Below are 15000 nucleotides of genomic sequence, written 5' to 3'. Positions count from 1 at the left end.
TTCAGCCGTGGATGTTGGGGGTTAGACGCCTTAATGAAGGCCCTTCAGCCATGGATGTTGGGGGTTAGACGCCTTAATGAAGGCCCTTCAGGCGTGGATGTTGGGGGTTAGACGCCTTAATGAAGGCCCTTCAGCCGTGGATGTTGGGGGTTAGACGCCTTAATAAAGGGCCCTTCAGCCGTGGATGTTGAAGGAGGGGAAAGCCCCCCCGTCCACATATTTCCTGCCAGTCCAGGGAATCGAACCGGCAACCTTTCTTTCCCAAAAACAAGTTAAATCACTTGCAAATTGAGTATTTATGTCCAAAATATATTTTATGGAGTATTTATGTCCAAAATATAAATAAAATATTTATGGCACAACACTAAACATTTTCAACAGAAACATGACTGCAGGAAATATATTGGTATGAGTTCAGCAGCGCTCTGAGAAATAAAGCTGCTTAATAAAGACCCCCCCACACACACACACCCACCCACCCACCCACACACACACACACACCCAGCAGGCCAGCGCGCCCCTTTCCTTCCACGCGTGGGGTCTGTTGAAAAGCGTCAGAGGCAGCTGTGTGTCGCATGGGCCGTGAAGTAGCGCTTAGCCCGCGCTTAGCCGCACAGCAGCGAAATGATCTAATGACGTGATTAGGCTGGGATTACACTTGAGCTGCCTGAGCCCCCCCACCCCCCCCAAACACACACACACACACACACACACACATACACATACACTCACACCAGCGGCCTCTGGAACAGCAGGGCTCTACCCAGGCATGTGCTTTTGGTTGCCAAATCAAACTAAACATGCTTGCACCATTGGCTGCCTTTAGTCTCACACTCATACACACACACACATACACGCACTCACACACACACACACACACACCTACACTCACACACACACACACACACACACACAAATTAATAGATAGCTGTAGCGCATAGACTGACTGAGAGTATGACTTCATCCAATATAGGCCTACTGCAATAAACAAGTGTACGATAAATCTTTTTCTCTCTCTCCCTCCTTCTCCCCCTTTCTTTTTCTTCCCCTCCCTCTCCATCTCATTCTCCCCTTTCCACTCCGTCACCCAGATCGTCCAGGCCTGACGAGTGTGGACCGCATTGAGCGTTGCCAGGAGGGCTTCCTGCAGGCCTTTGAGCACTACATCAACTACCGCAAGCACAAGGTGGCGCACTTCTGGCCCAAGCTGCTGATGAAGGTGACGGACCTGCGCATGATCGGGGCCTGCCACGCCAGCCGCTTCCTGCACATGAAGGTGGAGTGTCCCAACGAGCTCTTCCCCCCGCTCTTCCTGGAGGTGTTCGAGGACTGACACACACACCCATACATACAGGAGGAGGGAAGGTTTCTCTCCCCCCTTTCTTCCTGGAGGTGTTCCAAGACTGATGGAAAAGACACACACATATACACACACACACACACACACACCTCCCATTGGGCGCCAGGAGGAGAAGAGAGTGTGGGAGTAGGAGCGGAGGATGCTGGGAGGTCTCTCATGACACGTAGAACTCTGAACTCTGAACTCTTGCGGGCACTACTGACGAGTCGTTGTCATTCCGTAGACACACAAGGAGAGTAGCCTTTCGTTTCATTTCATTTCGTTTTTGTTTTATTCTCTTCTTTTTTTCTTTCCTCCTGGATGGAACAATTCCTCACAATGCGGGTACATGTGAATAGCATTGTTTGTTTGTTTGTCTGTTTATTCGTTTGTTTATTAGATGGTTTGTTTATTTTGTTTGTTTCTAAATGTGTTTCTCACCTCTCAGTTACCGTAGCGCATGTGACTCATGTATATACACCTGTGCGAGTGATGGAAGATAAACACACACGTGTGTGTATACACCTGTGCAAGTGATGGAAGATGAACACACACTTGTATATACACCTGTGCGAGTGATGGAAGATGAACACACACGTGGACGACATGCCAGGCCAGGACTCAGCCACACCCACCGGACAGCTCACCTCATCATTGCAATATTTCCTAGCAGGTAGAACACAGTACTGAAACAGCCCAGCGGGGGAGAGGGCGCCATCTAGTGGTCATAGCTCTCCTCTGCGTCTATGAACTGACCAGTCCGCTAAGGCAGCAATTACCTCTTACCTTCACTGCACTCAGCACCCAAATCTCCAATCTCAGTCAGGGCATTGGTCTGGATGATGTACTAGCGCACATATAACAGTGGCATACTTCTCATGAAACGACGCTGCATAAGTCTATGAGAAAACACACACACACACACACAAACGTTTTAAATCTTTCATTTCCCTGAAAGATGGGGATGGGATCAATCAGTTTATCTTTTGTTATCTTATCTTAAAGCACACACACACACACACACACACACACACACGGCAAGACAATCAGAGCCACTTGTGCTGTATCCTCATGGAGCTCCGCTTGGGTGACTGGACATCTCTGACTTCCTCCAGTGTTGCCAGCTCTAGTAGGTGCCAAAAAAAGAGAGGAGAAGAAAAGCGAGTGAAAACTCCTCCTCTTCCTCCTCCTCCTCCTCCTCACCCCTAAAGATGCATGCTCTGTCCAACCCTGCTTGCATTCACCTAAAGCATCTTCTCTCATGCAGACAGGAAAACTAACAACTCACTGAGGTCGTTCTGTTTGTCCCTCTCTGGCTCCGTAGCCCTCCATACATCTCCATGTACCAAGATGGCTGGCAGGCCTCAATAGGAACTCTTAAAAATTCCATGTGTCATACATACATATATATATATATATACATATATATAAACATATATATATATATATATACATATATAAATGTAGATTTTTTTTCTTAATGTGTAAAAGCTGTTGTTTGAAAGACCAAGAAAATGCTTCTGCTTGGACTTTGTTGGTGCTATGAGTTTAAACTATTCATACCTCTGCCCAGCCACCTCAGAATAATCCCCACTGGCGGCCGGTTCTGGCCTGGGTCTGGACCGGTTCTGCCGAGTTTCCGGCCCTGTTTTGCTCCAGACTCGGTCTCTATCGGGGATCTGTTTTTTTTTTTTTTTTGGGACAATCCCTACCTCGGGATTCTGGTGACCAGCACACACACACACAGACACACAGACACACACACACAGACACACACACACACACACATACAAGGGGTGAGGCCATTTGGAAGTGAAGATGGAGAGAATGACCCTACTGCTTGGACACACCTGGCCCTTCTTCCTTCCGTTTCCACCTGATGTTTGTCCTTGTTTGTTCGTTCATTCGTTTCGTCTGTTTTTAGACAAAAAAAAATCTCCAGCTGCAGATCATGTTAACGTTTGTTTAAAAAAAAGAAAAAAAAATAGAGGTCAAAGGTGAAATCTGCTCTACATCAGGAAGAGAAAAGGTCCCTTTTGTGTCCCTTTTGTGAACACTTTTGCTCAAGCTTCACACTGCTCCACCACGAACAGCTTCTGTGTCTGTGTGTGTGTGAGTGTGTGTGTTTGTGTATGTATGTGTGTTCGTTCCTCCCCTGTAACGTGATGCCTTTCGTAAGCAATAGACTTGCTCCAGTGTTTTGTCATATCTAGGACTTCACACACAAACTGCACAGACAATCAGAAATGATGTTGAGAGAGCACGAGAGCGACCGAGCAAGCGAGAGAGAAAGAGAGAGAAAGAGGGAGAGCACAATTTTGATACCTGATTGAATGGATGTGGGTATGAGCGGTCTACTTTCACAGAGGAATGTAATAGTCATGGGATGTGAATGGCTGAATCTTAAACCTAACTCAGTTTGAAGTGAAAAGACAAAACAAAATTAAAAAAAAAGATATTTTACAGTATAAAGGATAAAGGTTGTATATTTTAAGATTGCAGATATTTTTTACAGAAGTTATATGCATACTATGAGTCATTTTACCGTTTTTGCATACATAGTTCTTTTTCTCAAATTTCTACAAAGACAGCATCCTGTTGCTTCTCAAAACAAGAATAAGCCCATAACCAGGTCCACAACAACAAGAACCCCATAACCAGGTCCACAACAACAAGAACCCATAACCAGGTCCAGAACCCCATAACCAGGTCCACAACAACAACCCCATAACCAGGTCCACAACAAGAATAAGCCCATAACCAGGTCCACAACTAGAATAAGCCCATAGCCAGGTCCAGAACAAGAATAAGCCCATAGCCAGGTCCACAACAAGAATAAGCCCATAACCAGGTCCACAACTAGAATAAGCCCATAGCCAGGTCCAGAACAAGAATAAGCCCATAGCCAGGTCCACAACAACAATAAGCCCATAGCCAGGTCCACAACAAGAATAAGCCCATAGCCAGGTCCAGAACAAGAATAAGCCCATAACCAGGTCCACAACAACAATAAGCCCATAACCAGGTCCAGAACAAGAATAAGCCCATAGCCAGGTCCAGAACAAGAATAAGCCCATAACCAGGTCCACAACTAGAATAAGCCCATAGCCAGGTCCACAACTAGAATAAGCCCATAGCCAGGTCCAGAACCCCCATAACCAGGTCCAGAACCCCATAACCAGGTCCAGAAGCACCCAAAGGAGAAATACACTTACAGTGGGGAAAATAAGTATTTGAACCCCTGCCGATTTCGCAAGTTTGGCCACTTGCAAAGAAATGTGTGATCTATAATTGTAATGGTAGGTCTATTTTAACAGTGAGAGACAGAATATCCACAAAAAACATCCAGAAAACTGCATTTTATAACAGGTATGAATTGATTTGCATTTGTCGCGGAAAATAAGTATTGAATACTTAATAAATACTTATTTTCCCCACTGTACATGGAGTAATATAACTAAATGGAACTCCTTTTCCATTTAACGGCAGGTTCAGAAAGACAAGTGTCACTTTAAGCAATCAGATAACACCTGTCTCACCCGTCAGATAAACAGACAGATAAACCGATAACACCTGTCTCACCTGTCTGAGGGGATAGTTGTGACCCCACAAGGCAAGAGCTCTTACAATCCAGGAAAAAAGATGAATGAACAGCAGCCAGTGTGTCTGATAAGTGTGTATCAAAAGGCTTAGGGGGGGGGGGGGGTAATAAAGAGCAGCCAGCGTGTGTGATAAGTGTGTATCAAAAGGCTTAAGTGTTGTGATTTTGATTGTCTATTTTGTCTTTTTGTACCAAATTTAATGTATTGCACATTGGTGGCTGTGAGACACTTTTTGCCCCCGGATACGGAAGTGTGTGTCCCAGCATGTGTATCCCAGTGTGTGTGTGTGTGTGTGTGTGGGGGGGGTCTGACGTAGACGCTGTGTAAAGAGGGGGGGGGTCTGGGTCGGGGGGGTCTGACATGGACAGCTGGAGATGGGAGTTGCACTGACGTATGGAACTGATTGTGGTGTGGACAGACTGACCAGACAGACAGACAGACAGACAGACAGTGCTCAAAGGTGGTATTTGCACTTAAATGTGATCAGGCTCTCAGAATAAAGATGGGTTTGAGAAATCCTTCAACTCTGCTCAAGTCGTGTCATTTCTACTCTCAGGTAACTCACGGTCGTGTCATTTCTACTCTCAGGTAACTCACGGTCCTGTATGAGAGCAACATAGGGCCCTCGGGGCTGAGCTCAGGTCTGCTGCTAGATGCTAGATGCTAGCTGCTGCTACTCTTGTCACTGGAATCATGCGTAGGCTGTGACTTGCCTCTAAGGCAAGGTCATTTGAAACTTTAAAACCTGTTAATGTCAGTAGTAGTTATATTGAGATCATACTCACAATAGTAACAGTAACCCTGGACACAGGCACACAATAGTAACAGTAACCCTGGACACAGACACACGTTAGTAACAGTAAATACAGGCACACGTTAGTAACAGTAAACACAGACACAGGCACACATTAGTAACAGTAAACACAGACACAGGCACACATTAGTAACAGTAACCCTGGACACAGACACACGTTAGTAACAGTAACCCTGGACACAGACACACATTAGAAACAGTAAACACAGACACAGGCACACATTAGTAACAGTAAACACAGACACAGACACAGACACACATTAGTAACAGTAAACACAGACACACATTAGTAACAGTAAACACAGACACAGACACACATTAGTAACAGTAAACACATACACACATTAGTAACAGTAACCCTGGACACAGACACACGTTAGTAACAGTAACCCTGGACACAGACACACAATAGTAACAGTAACCCTGGACACAGGCACACATTAGTAACAGTAAACACAGACACAGGCACACATTAGTAACAGTAAACCTGGACACAGGCACACGTTAGTAACAGTAACCGTGGACACAGGCACACGTTAGTAACAGTAACCCTGGACACAGGCACACATTAATAACAGTAGCAGTCTCTTTGATAGGTGTCTGAGCCTTACACAGTGTTAATTTCTAGCATTAAAACATGTCAATTCAATTAATTTGGAGTTTAGGCTGTACCATCTATGCATGTGAGGGTCTTGGTACACTAACAATACTGCCATCTGCTGGTGTCAGTTTTATAACATGCATCATGCAGATTACAGCCTTCCAATGCTTAGACCAGTCAGACCTTCAGATAGAAGTGGGCGTAGCGGGGGCAGGAGACAACACTGGTGAGCATACCATACCTGCCAGTGGTACAGGCCCAAGAGACGCACTAAGGAAAGGTCCCATCAGTTTACTATCACTCACACTTCCATGGTCTGGCCAGCAGAGGGCGACAAGGCAGCCCTTCCACTTGCTCAAACAATTCTGCCTCTTATGGCATCTCTGTGATCATGTGACCTGTCAACAACTTAACCTTGGTCCCATTTACACAGAGCTGTGCCATGTAGTCCAGGACTGGGATACCCTGTGAGTTACTCTCATGTCAGTGTGGTTTCCCAGGAGTTTATACTGGTACCAAAGATCACTCCTCCTATAGTTACCTATACTATGTTAGTTCTAGTGAAATCAGACAAAAACCAAAGAGGGTTCACAGTGATATATATTTACATATCCACACTCTCCCTGGAGGACATGTGTGTGTGTATTTGTGTGTGTTGTGTGTGTGTGTGTGTGTATTACTCTACGTTTCCATTCAGGCGAATTATCGGCAGCCGGTATTTCGTCTAGGGGGCATTGTCAGAAAAATCAAGTTTCTCTGTTAAGTAGCAAGTTCGGTTGCAGTGCAGCGCTAATATAGCAGATTAGCTTGTGAAGTCATGAAAATATGATAGATGTTGCGGCTGTCACTCGTGCTCTCATTCATTTACTTATCCATTAAATGTATTCCTTTATACATTTGTGTTCTGTGATTCATTTATATCAGCCAGTTAAATCACGATATCACACATACCAGAGGCAAAACGCACCGATGAGGCTACAGGTTACAAACCAGCTAGCTTCTACATTGATCTTCAATTAAAGTGTTAGCAGCAAGCTAACAAGAATGGTCGCGAGCTTCAGATAAGACCTACAATATTCTGTTTGCCCTGACAGTGTTCGTGTAGTATATAAACAACAAACCGAGTCGATGTAGACATATAAAAGTCGTGTGAACACCTGTATTCACCTTTATTCACATAAAATATTTCCCAGTAACAGAATCCCGAGACTCCGCCATCTTGCTTTGATTTTTTTGATTACTCCCGCCCATCTGCACAACTTCGGCTGTCAATTCTCACACACGTCAAACTGATTGGTTACCGCCTGGTCCGCATTTGCATAGAGTTAAAGGTTCGTCAACTTTGGAAGGGAGGCGTCGACGGTTCGTTGCGCGTCGGACGGGACTTCGTCTCCATTCATTCCCAATGAGAGCGGCACGAATATCGTCCAAATGGAAACGTAGCATTAGTGTTTGTTTGTGTGTGTGTGTGTTTATTAGTGTGTGTGCGTGTGTTTGTGTGCGCGCACATTCACCAGGGAGCTTTGCCCCCAGTGGACATCAGGTGTGTGTGTGTGTCCTACCGCAGTGGCGATCCGCAGTGTATGTGTTTGTGTTTGTGCGCGTCAGCTACCCAGACAGGAAGTGCTGCTGCTGCTCCACAGCAGTGAGTTAGAGGAGGGGAAGGAGAGAGAGAGAGAGAGAGAGAGAAGTAGGGAGAGAGAAAGAGAGTAGGAGGGAGAGAGAGGGGGAAACTGGGCATGTGTGTGTGAGAGAGAAAGGGAGAACGAGAGAGACGGGGAGAGAGCGCACACGTGTGTGTGTGTGTGTGAGAGAGGCAGATTGAGGGAGTGTTCAGCTGCAGGGAGAGGGTGTGAGTCTGCATGTGTGTGTGTGAGAGAAAGAGGAGAGAGCGAGAGGGTGTGAGTCTGCATGTGTGTGTGTGAGAGAGAGAGGAGAGAGCAAGAGGGTGCCGGTCTGCGTGTGTGTGTGTGTGCGTGTGTGTGAGAGAGAGAGAGGAGGGAGAGGAGAGAGAAGAGAGTGGGTCTAGCCAAATAAAGGCATGGGGGCCTGTGTGCGTTTGGCCCCCTCTGCTCTATAAATACGTATCGCGTCGGCAGACTCAGGTTTGGTGGCTGGGGCTCCGCAGCTACACAGAGACGCGCGTCGCCCGCTCTCCACACAGCCTACACACACTCTCACACACACGCGCGCGCCGCCATGCCTCGGGTTGATGCAGACCTCAAGCTGGACTTCAAGGATGTCCTCTTCAGACCGAAGAGGAGCAGCCTGAAGAGCAGGTCTGAGGTGAGTCCGAACCAGAACCGGCATTGGGGGGGGGGGGGGGGGGGGGGCGAGCGGAACACGGGCCGGACACGGCCAGGTTCTGGGCCAAGTCTGCTACCGTGTCCGCTGCCACCTGGGCTCATTGGGCTATTCATTTGTGCTAATGAGCGTGTGTGTGTGTATGCCTCTGTGTGTGTGTGCATGCCTCTGTGTATGTCTGTGTGTTTGTGAATGCCTCTTTAAGTGTTTGTGTGTGTCTTTGCATGCCTCTGTGTGTGTGTGTGTCTATGTGTGTGAGTCAACAGCCAAGGGCATAGAGTGTATGTTTTCATTTAAACGCAGAGAGCAAATGCTGAAAGGAAATATGGGTGCAGTGGGAGCAGCAGCATTGACTGTGTGTTTGTTTGTGTGTGTGTGTGTATGTGTATGTATATGTGTGTGTGTGTGTGTGTGTGTGTGTATGTGTATGTATGTGTGTATGTGTGTGTGTGTATGTCTGTGTCTGCGTGTGTGAATGCGTGCGCGTATGCACGAGTGAATGTGTGTGTTTCTAAAACAAGCAGATTGGTCATGTGACACACTGAGAAAATGGATCAGAATCCGTCAGAATGTGGGTGACCTTCCCAGGGTCGCTCTCTGACAGGCGGCTCAGATGACAACTGTAGAGCGGATCTGTCTGGATGCAGTGGGAGTCTGTGCCGGACCTGCGCTACCTGATCCAGTATCAGCTGTGCTCAGGGTGTGTGTGTGTGTGTGTGTGTGTGTGTGTGTGTGTGTCTGTGTGGGAGTCTGTGCCGGACCTGCGCTACCTGATCCAGTATCAGCTTTTCTCAGGGGGGGGTGTTTTCTGGGCTACCTGATCCAGTATCAGCTGTGCTCAGTGTGTGTGTGTGTGTGTGGGAGTCTAGTTAGCACTGTGTAGGTTGAGCAAGTGTGTGTGTATGTGTGTATGCTGTGTCTTTGTGGATTAAGTGTGTGTTTTCTCTGGCCGGCGAATCTGACAGGAATTGTCATAGATACACGTTTAGCAGATAGGATCAGCCAGACCACATCAAGGTCATATCATGGCCACATCAGGGCCACATCAGGGCTGTATCTGCCCCTGGTTTGAGTAGCGTGCAAGAGCAGGGGTCATGAGGGAGGGGGTACTAGATACATAATTAATCGACGATCGATCAATTGATCATTAAGAATTTCCTCGATGACATCATTTTTTCGATAAAACGAATGCATGTTCTGTTGAGTAGTGTGCGTGTAATTTATTTATTTTAGGGCTGTCAAAGTTAACGCGTTATTCTATGACATTATTGTGGCCGAGATTAATGCAATAAATAAAATTTGAACGCAGTTAACGCAACTTTGTTTACTTCCGGTGTGCGTTGACCCATGGCACGAAACCGCTGCGTGTCTGCAGTCAGTTAGATAGGAGAGACCGAGACGGTAGTTGAAGATGGAGAGAGCTGAGGGGTTGTTGGGTGGAAAGTTTCTGTTAAAGAGTCAAAATGACAGAACAATCGACAAAACTAAAGTTGTATGTAGCATTTGTCAAGCTGAATGTAGCTATCACAGAAGCAGCTCGTCTTTAAATTATCACCTGCCCCCGACAGAAAGCAGTCCAAGGTTAGATGGTCGCCAACCCACACTCCAACCCATAACTAGACCAGTCCGTGAAAAGGTTACCAACGCTGTAGCAGTTTGGGTTGCCGGTGACTGTCGGCCCATCAACATAGTTGTAGACGGTGGGCTGATGAGGTGATTCGAATTGCTTCAGGGGACAATTCTTACGATTTACCGCCGAGGGGCACCATTGTGTCTCGCATACATTCCTTGTATGACGGCGAGAGAGTACGAAAAAAATACCATTAAATAAGAGTGTCTAAAATACATGCTGTCTGAAGTGATTACTCGTTAATTTATCAGATTTAGTCTTTAGAAGAAAAACAAACTTTTAATCACGATGAATCTAGATTAATGAATTTCAAAATATGAGATGAATTAGTTAGAGAAAAAAAAAACGAGGGTCAGTTGTGTTTATGAGCACCGGCTTCTAGCTGTCGGCTCCGCTGCTTAAGAGTACAGCAGCGCATATTTTCAAGTGTAACCATTGAACGGATCCCGTTTAACTGCCACAAGAGTTGTCCATCTTGTAAGTTTAACTGCCACAAGAGTTGTTCATCTTGTAATAAAGATCTCAATGAGGAAACACGCTGTGTTTTTTCTATTTTCATTGCATTTTAATATAGCATATAAATAGTGAATTTTAATATAAAAATATTAATGATTAATCGAAAATCGATAGTTAATTCTCCCGACGATCGATTAAGACAATTCAATCGAATGCCCATCCCTAGGAGGGGGTATTATATACAGGAGACTTGGAGGACAGATGCCTTGAAAGCACACGTGTGTGTTTATAAATAGCCCTGGTCACAAGAGCTCAGGGGGTAAATGTCAGATGCCAGAGTGCCACGATGTTTGAAAACACGCATAAACACACACGTCAGCAACTATGCATATATATATATATATATATATATATATACACATGTATATATAACCTCATTCATAAACACACAAACACATGTGTCAGCATGTATGCATATATATACACGTGTATATATAAACTCATTCATAAACCCACACGTCAGCATGTATACATATATAAGTGTTTATATATAAACTCATTCATAAACACACACGTCAGCATGTATGCGTATATACATGTATATATAAACTCATTCATAAACACACAAGTCAACATGTATGCGTATATATACATGTATATATAAACTCATTCATAAACACACAAACACACGTCACGTCAGCATGTATGCATATGAATATGTGTATATATCAACTCGTTCATAAACACACACGTCAGCATGTATACATATATACGTGTATATATAAACTCTTTCATAAACACACATGTCAGCATGTATGTCTATATATATATACCTGTATATATATAACCTCATTCATAAACATATATAAATGAATTAATAAACACACACAAATACACACGTCTGCATGTATGCATATACATACTGTATATTAGGGCTGCCACTAACAACTATTTTTCTATCGATTAATCTGTCGACTACTTTACCGATTAGTCGATTAATCTAAACGGTTCATTTTCCTCCGAAAAAAATCAAATTGACCATTTCAGTTCATTTTATTTTGAAAACAACAAACAGTATATGTCATTGACAAACAAACAAGGGCAACTGTAAACTGTAGGTTTAAACTACCAACTCCAACGTGATAAAAATAAAGAAAAAAGAGGGCTAATTATTTAAATCAGCAGTGCAACAAGTTTCTTATAAACCCCTTATCAAATTAAAAAAGTTAGGTCTGCATCATAAACAAAGTGCAACATGTTTAAAGTGTAAGAAACAATTAACAATAGTGTCCAGCTCGAAATCCAACTCAAATATTGGAATCAAACGTCACGTGTGTTGTAGTGTAAAAATGTCAACATGTCCGCATGTTCTGGACTCAGGCTAGCTTTTTTCTTGGAAACTATGTTTCCAGCTGCGGAGAAGAGACGCTCGGAAGGTGTTGATGTGGCAGGTACACACAAATAAGAGTTTGCCAGAACAGCCAGAGAGGGAAACCTTGCCTCATTTGCTTTCCACCACTGCAGAGGATCTGTACTTTTAGGCAGAGGCTGTTCCCCAAATACTTGACTGATGACATCTGCCTCGTCCCCACTGTCATTCTGGCTGGATGTTTCTTCTAAGTCCGACCCAAGCAATGTGTCCAGCAAAGACACAGACCTCTTCTCGGTAACACCTGCTGATGTTTGGGCCTCTGTGGTGTGCTGCTGTTGCTGACTCTCTATCACTCTCCTCTTAGCTTCTAGCGCAAGGGCTTGCACTTTCACCTGCAGTTTCAGGCTTTCATCTGGGGACAGGAATTTCACTCTGCGAATCCTGGGTTCCAGGGCAGCTGCAATTACACTGGTGTTTGTAGCAGCATCTTTGTAGGACATCTCTCAACCTCCTACCTTTTTGAGATTTCAATTGCTGCAGCAGCCTGAAATCCCTGCACATGGGTGTTGTCAAAGGCTGCATTCTGTGTGGACTTCATCAGTCCTTTAATGAGTGCAGGTAGAGAGGAGAGGGTCACATATGACCCCCCCCCCCCACTAAGATAAACCGTAGCACACTCAAATGGCTTGAGAGCTTGTTCTAGCTCCTCCAGCAGGCTCCACTGTTCAGCTTTGAGGTCAAGGAAATGCTTTGCTCTTTGTGTTACTTCTGGGTCTGACAGAGTTGCAGTAACAGGCCACCTCTGCTCTAGCAGGCGGCTGATCATGTAGTAAGAGCTGTTCCATCTTACACTAACATCTTGAATCAGTTTGTGTTCAGGTTTGCCCATTTGTTTTGTTTTCAGCTCTGAGCTGGCAATTTCACTCTTTTTAAAATGTTCCACCAAGCACCTTGCAGCTCCAATTGCTTTGTTAATTTGTGGATTCTTCAGTGCTTGATTTACCAATAGTTGTAATGTGTGACCAGCATAGCGGATTGAAGATATCCCATGCCTCTCTTCCAACAACTTGAGGGCTGCTACTACATTAGCTGCATTGTCATGCACCACAGCCTTGATTCTACTTGCAGGAATTCCAAACTTCTCAATTGCTGTTTCAATCCAGGATGCAATATTAATTGCAGTGTGTCGCTCTTCAAGTGGCATAGTAGTCAAACTAAAGCTTACGAGCTCCCAGTCATTGTTAATAAAATGGCAGGTCATGCCCAAGTATGCTTCTGTGGCAATACTTGTCCATGCATCTGTTGTTAAACTGACCATGGAACTGGATGAGGAGAGGGCAAGTTTGACTTTCTGGAATTCGTCCTCATATTTCTTCTTCATCATGTTGGTGAAGCATGTTCTTTTAGGGAGAACGTTTGTTTTAACCATAGCACGGAAACCCTCATCTTCTACCATTGACAGGGGTCTCATGTCTTTGATAATCATGTTGAGGACACTGTCAGTAAGAGCTGCTGCAAATTGTGGTGAGCAATCCTTCTTTTGCAGGAATTCGTTCATGTGGCTTTGCCTTTTACTGAGAGAAAGAGGAGAAAAACAAATACATCATAATTATTTAACATGTAATAATGAAAACAGTAATATTCCCTATGATCCTATGAATTTGTCTCTGGTTAGGGAATGGCGCAGAGAGTTATGGGTAATAGCTGCTGCCATCGAGACATCAAGGCAGCTCATATGCTCTCTAGAAAAATGACCGTTATGTGACGTATTTCAAGGTATCTTATTAAAGCGGAAGAGAAAGTTTAAGACATTTTGTACAGTCCATCCTCCCTTAATAGGAAGGAAGGAAGGAAGGAGGCATTTTAAGACATTTCGAACAGGGCCCCAGACTCATCATGGATAGCGCTTGCTATTTAGCTAACTTTCCGTAACCATGAAGCGTTGCTAGGACAACGGAGGCGTATGAAGTGATTTAAAGACGTTAGATTATATAGATTATATAGTATAGATATACTATAGTATAGTATACTATAAATATACTATAGTATAGAGAGCTATCCTATCAACCAACGTGGAATAAACCCAGATTCTAGCCTACCTAAACATTTTATCTAACACTTATTCAATGGGAATTCTAAGGTAGCAGGCAGACAACTTTATGGCTTTAATAATAGGTGTATTTAGCAGCTACAAAGACAAAATATATTCAAAAAGGCTCTCCCTGCGTATGGTAATCTAATAAACATGAATAGACAACACTTACGGTGGTTTTGACTTTTCTGGCGGTCCATCCTCCAGAATAGCGCCGGTATGTTTTCTTTTCAGGTGCTCATGCATAGCACTAGTGCTGCTGTGGTATGCCATCGCAACTTTACATTTACATTTACATTTAGTCATTTAGCAGACGCTTTTATCCAAAGCGACTTACATATGTATACACATTTTACATTTACGGCACACTGCACATCAGGAGCAATTAGGGGTTCAGTGTCTTGCTCAAGGACGCTTCGACAGGGAATCGAACTAGCAACCTTCTGATTACTAACCGACTTCTCTACCGCCTGTACCACTGTCGCCCCGTGTACAGCTTTGCACAGTGTACAAACCACCTTATTGTTTGGTGATAAGTGGAAGTACTCCCATACTTTTGAAGCCTTAGGTCTTTGGAAACGTTTCGGAACCAAGTTGGACGCCATGATTTTTTTAAAACCTGAGCGTTAACTGGAGTCGATGACTCGAGCCAACAATAACTGATGTCATGCACGCGGCAATTACGTAGTGATATTGAAGATGAACAATTGTTATAATGAATTGAAGCGTTTTCGAAATCGAAAAGGTAATTCATAAAAAAATTTTTTTTAATAATAATTTAATAAAATAA

The 15000-nt window shown here is 44.3% G+C and overlaps 2 protein-coding genes across 5 annotated transcripts in view; both read left to right on the top strand.

The window, feature by feature from the left end:
* Window positions 1-3807, top strand: part of LOC105911183 (thyroid hormone receptor beta) — a 132150-nt gene extending 128343 nt beyond the window's left edge. For all 4 annotated transcript variants that reach the window (XM_031586403.2, XM_031586399.2, XM_031586402.2 and 1 more), the window contains one exon: window positions 1092-3807. In XM_031586403.2, the coding sequence (XP_031442263.1) occupies window positions 1092-1333 (242 nt within the window). In that variant the 3' untranslated portion in view covers window positions 1334-3807. The remainder of the gene's footprint in view (window positions 1-1091) is intronic.
* Window positions 3808-8317: 4510 nt separating this feature from the next.
* gmpr (guanosine monophosphate reductase) overlaps window positions 8318-15000 on the top strand; it is a 20094-nt gene continuing 13411 nt past the window's right edge. Inside the window, exon 1 of the mRNA XM_031586443.2 lies at window positions 8318-8642. Coding sequence (XP_031442303.1) covers window positions 8556-8642 — 87 coding nt within the window. The 5' untranslated portion in view covers window positions 8318-8555. The remainder of the gene's footprint in view (window positions 8643-15000) is intronic.

This window comes from Clupea harengus, chromosome 19, assembly GCF_900700415.2.
Source record: "Clupea harengus chromosome 19, Ch_v2.0.2, whole genome shotgun sequence".
In the NCBI taxonomy this organism is placed as follows: domain Eukaryota; kingdom Metazoa; phylum Chordata; class Actinopteri; order Clupeiformes; family Clupeidae; genus Clupea; species Clupea harengus.
The sequence above is the reverse complement of the archived record's forward strand: the minus strand, read 5'-3'. Positions and strand labels throughout refer to the sequence as shown.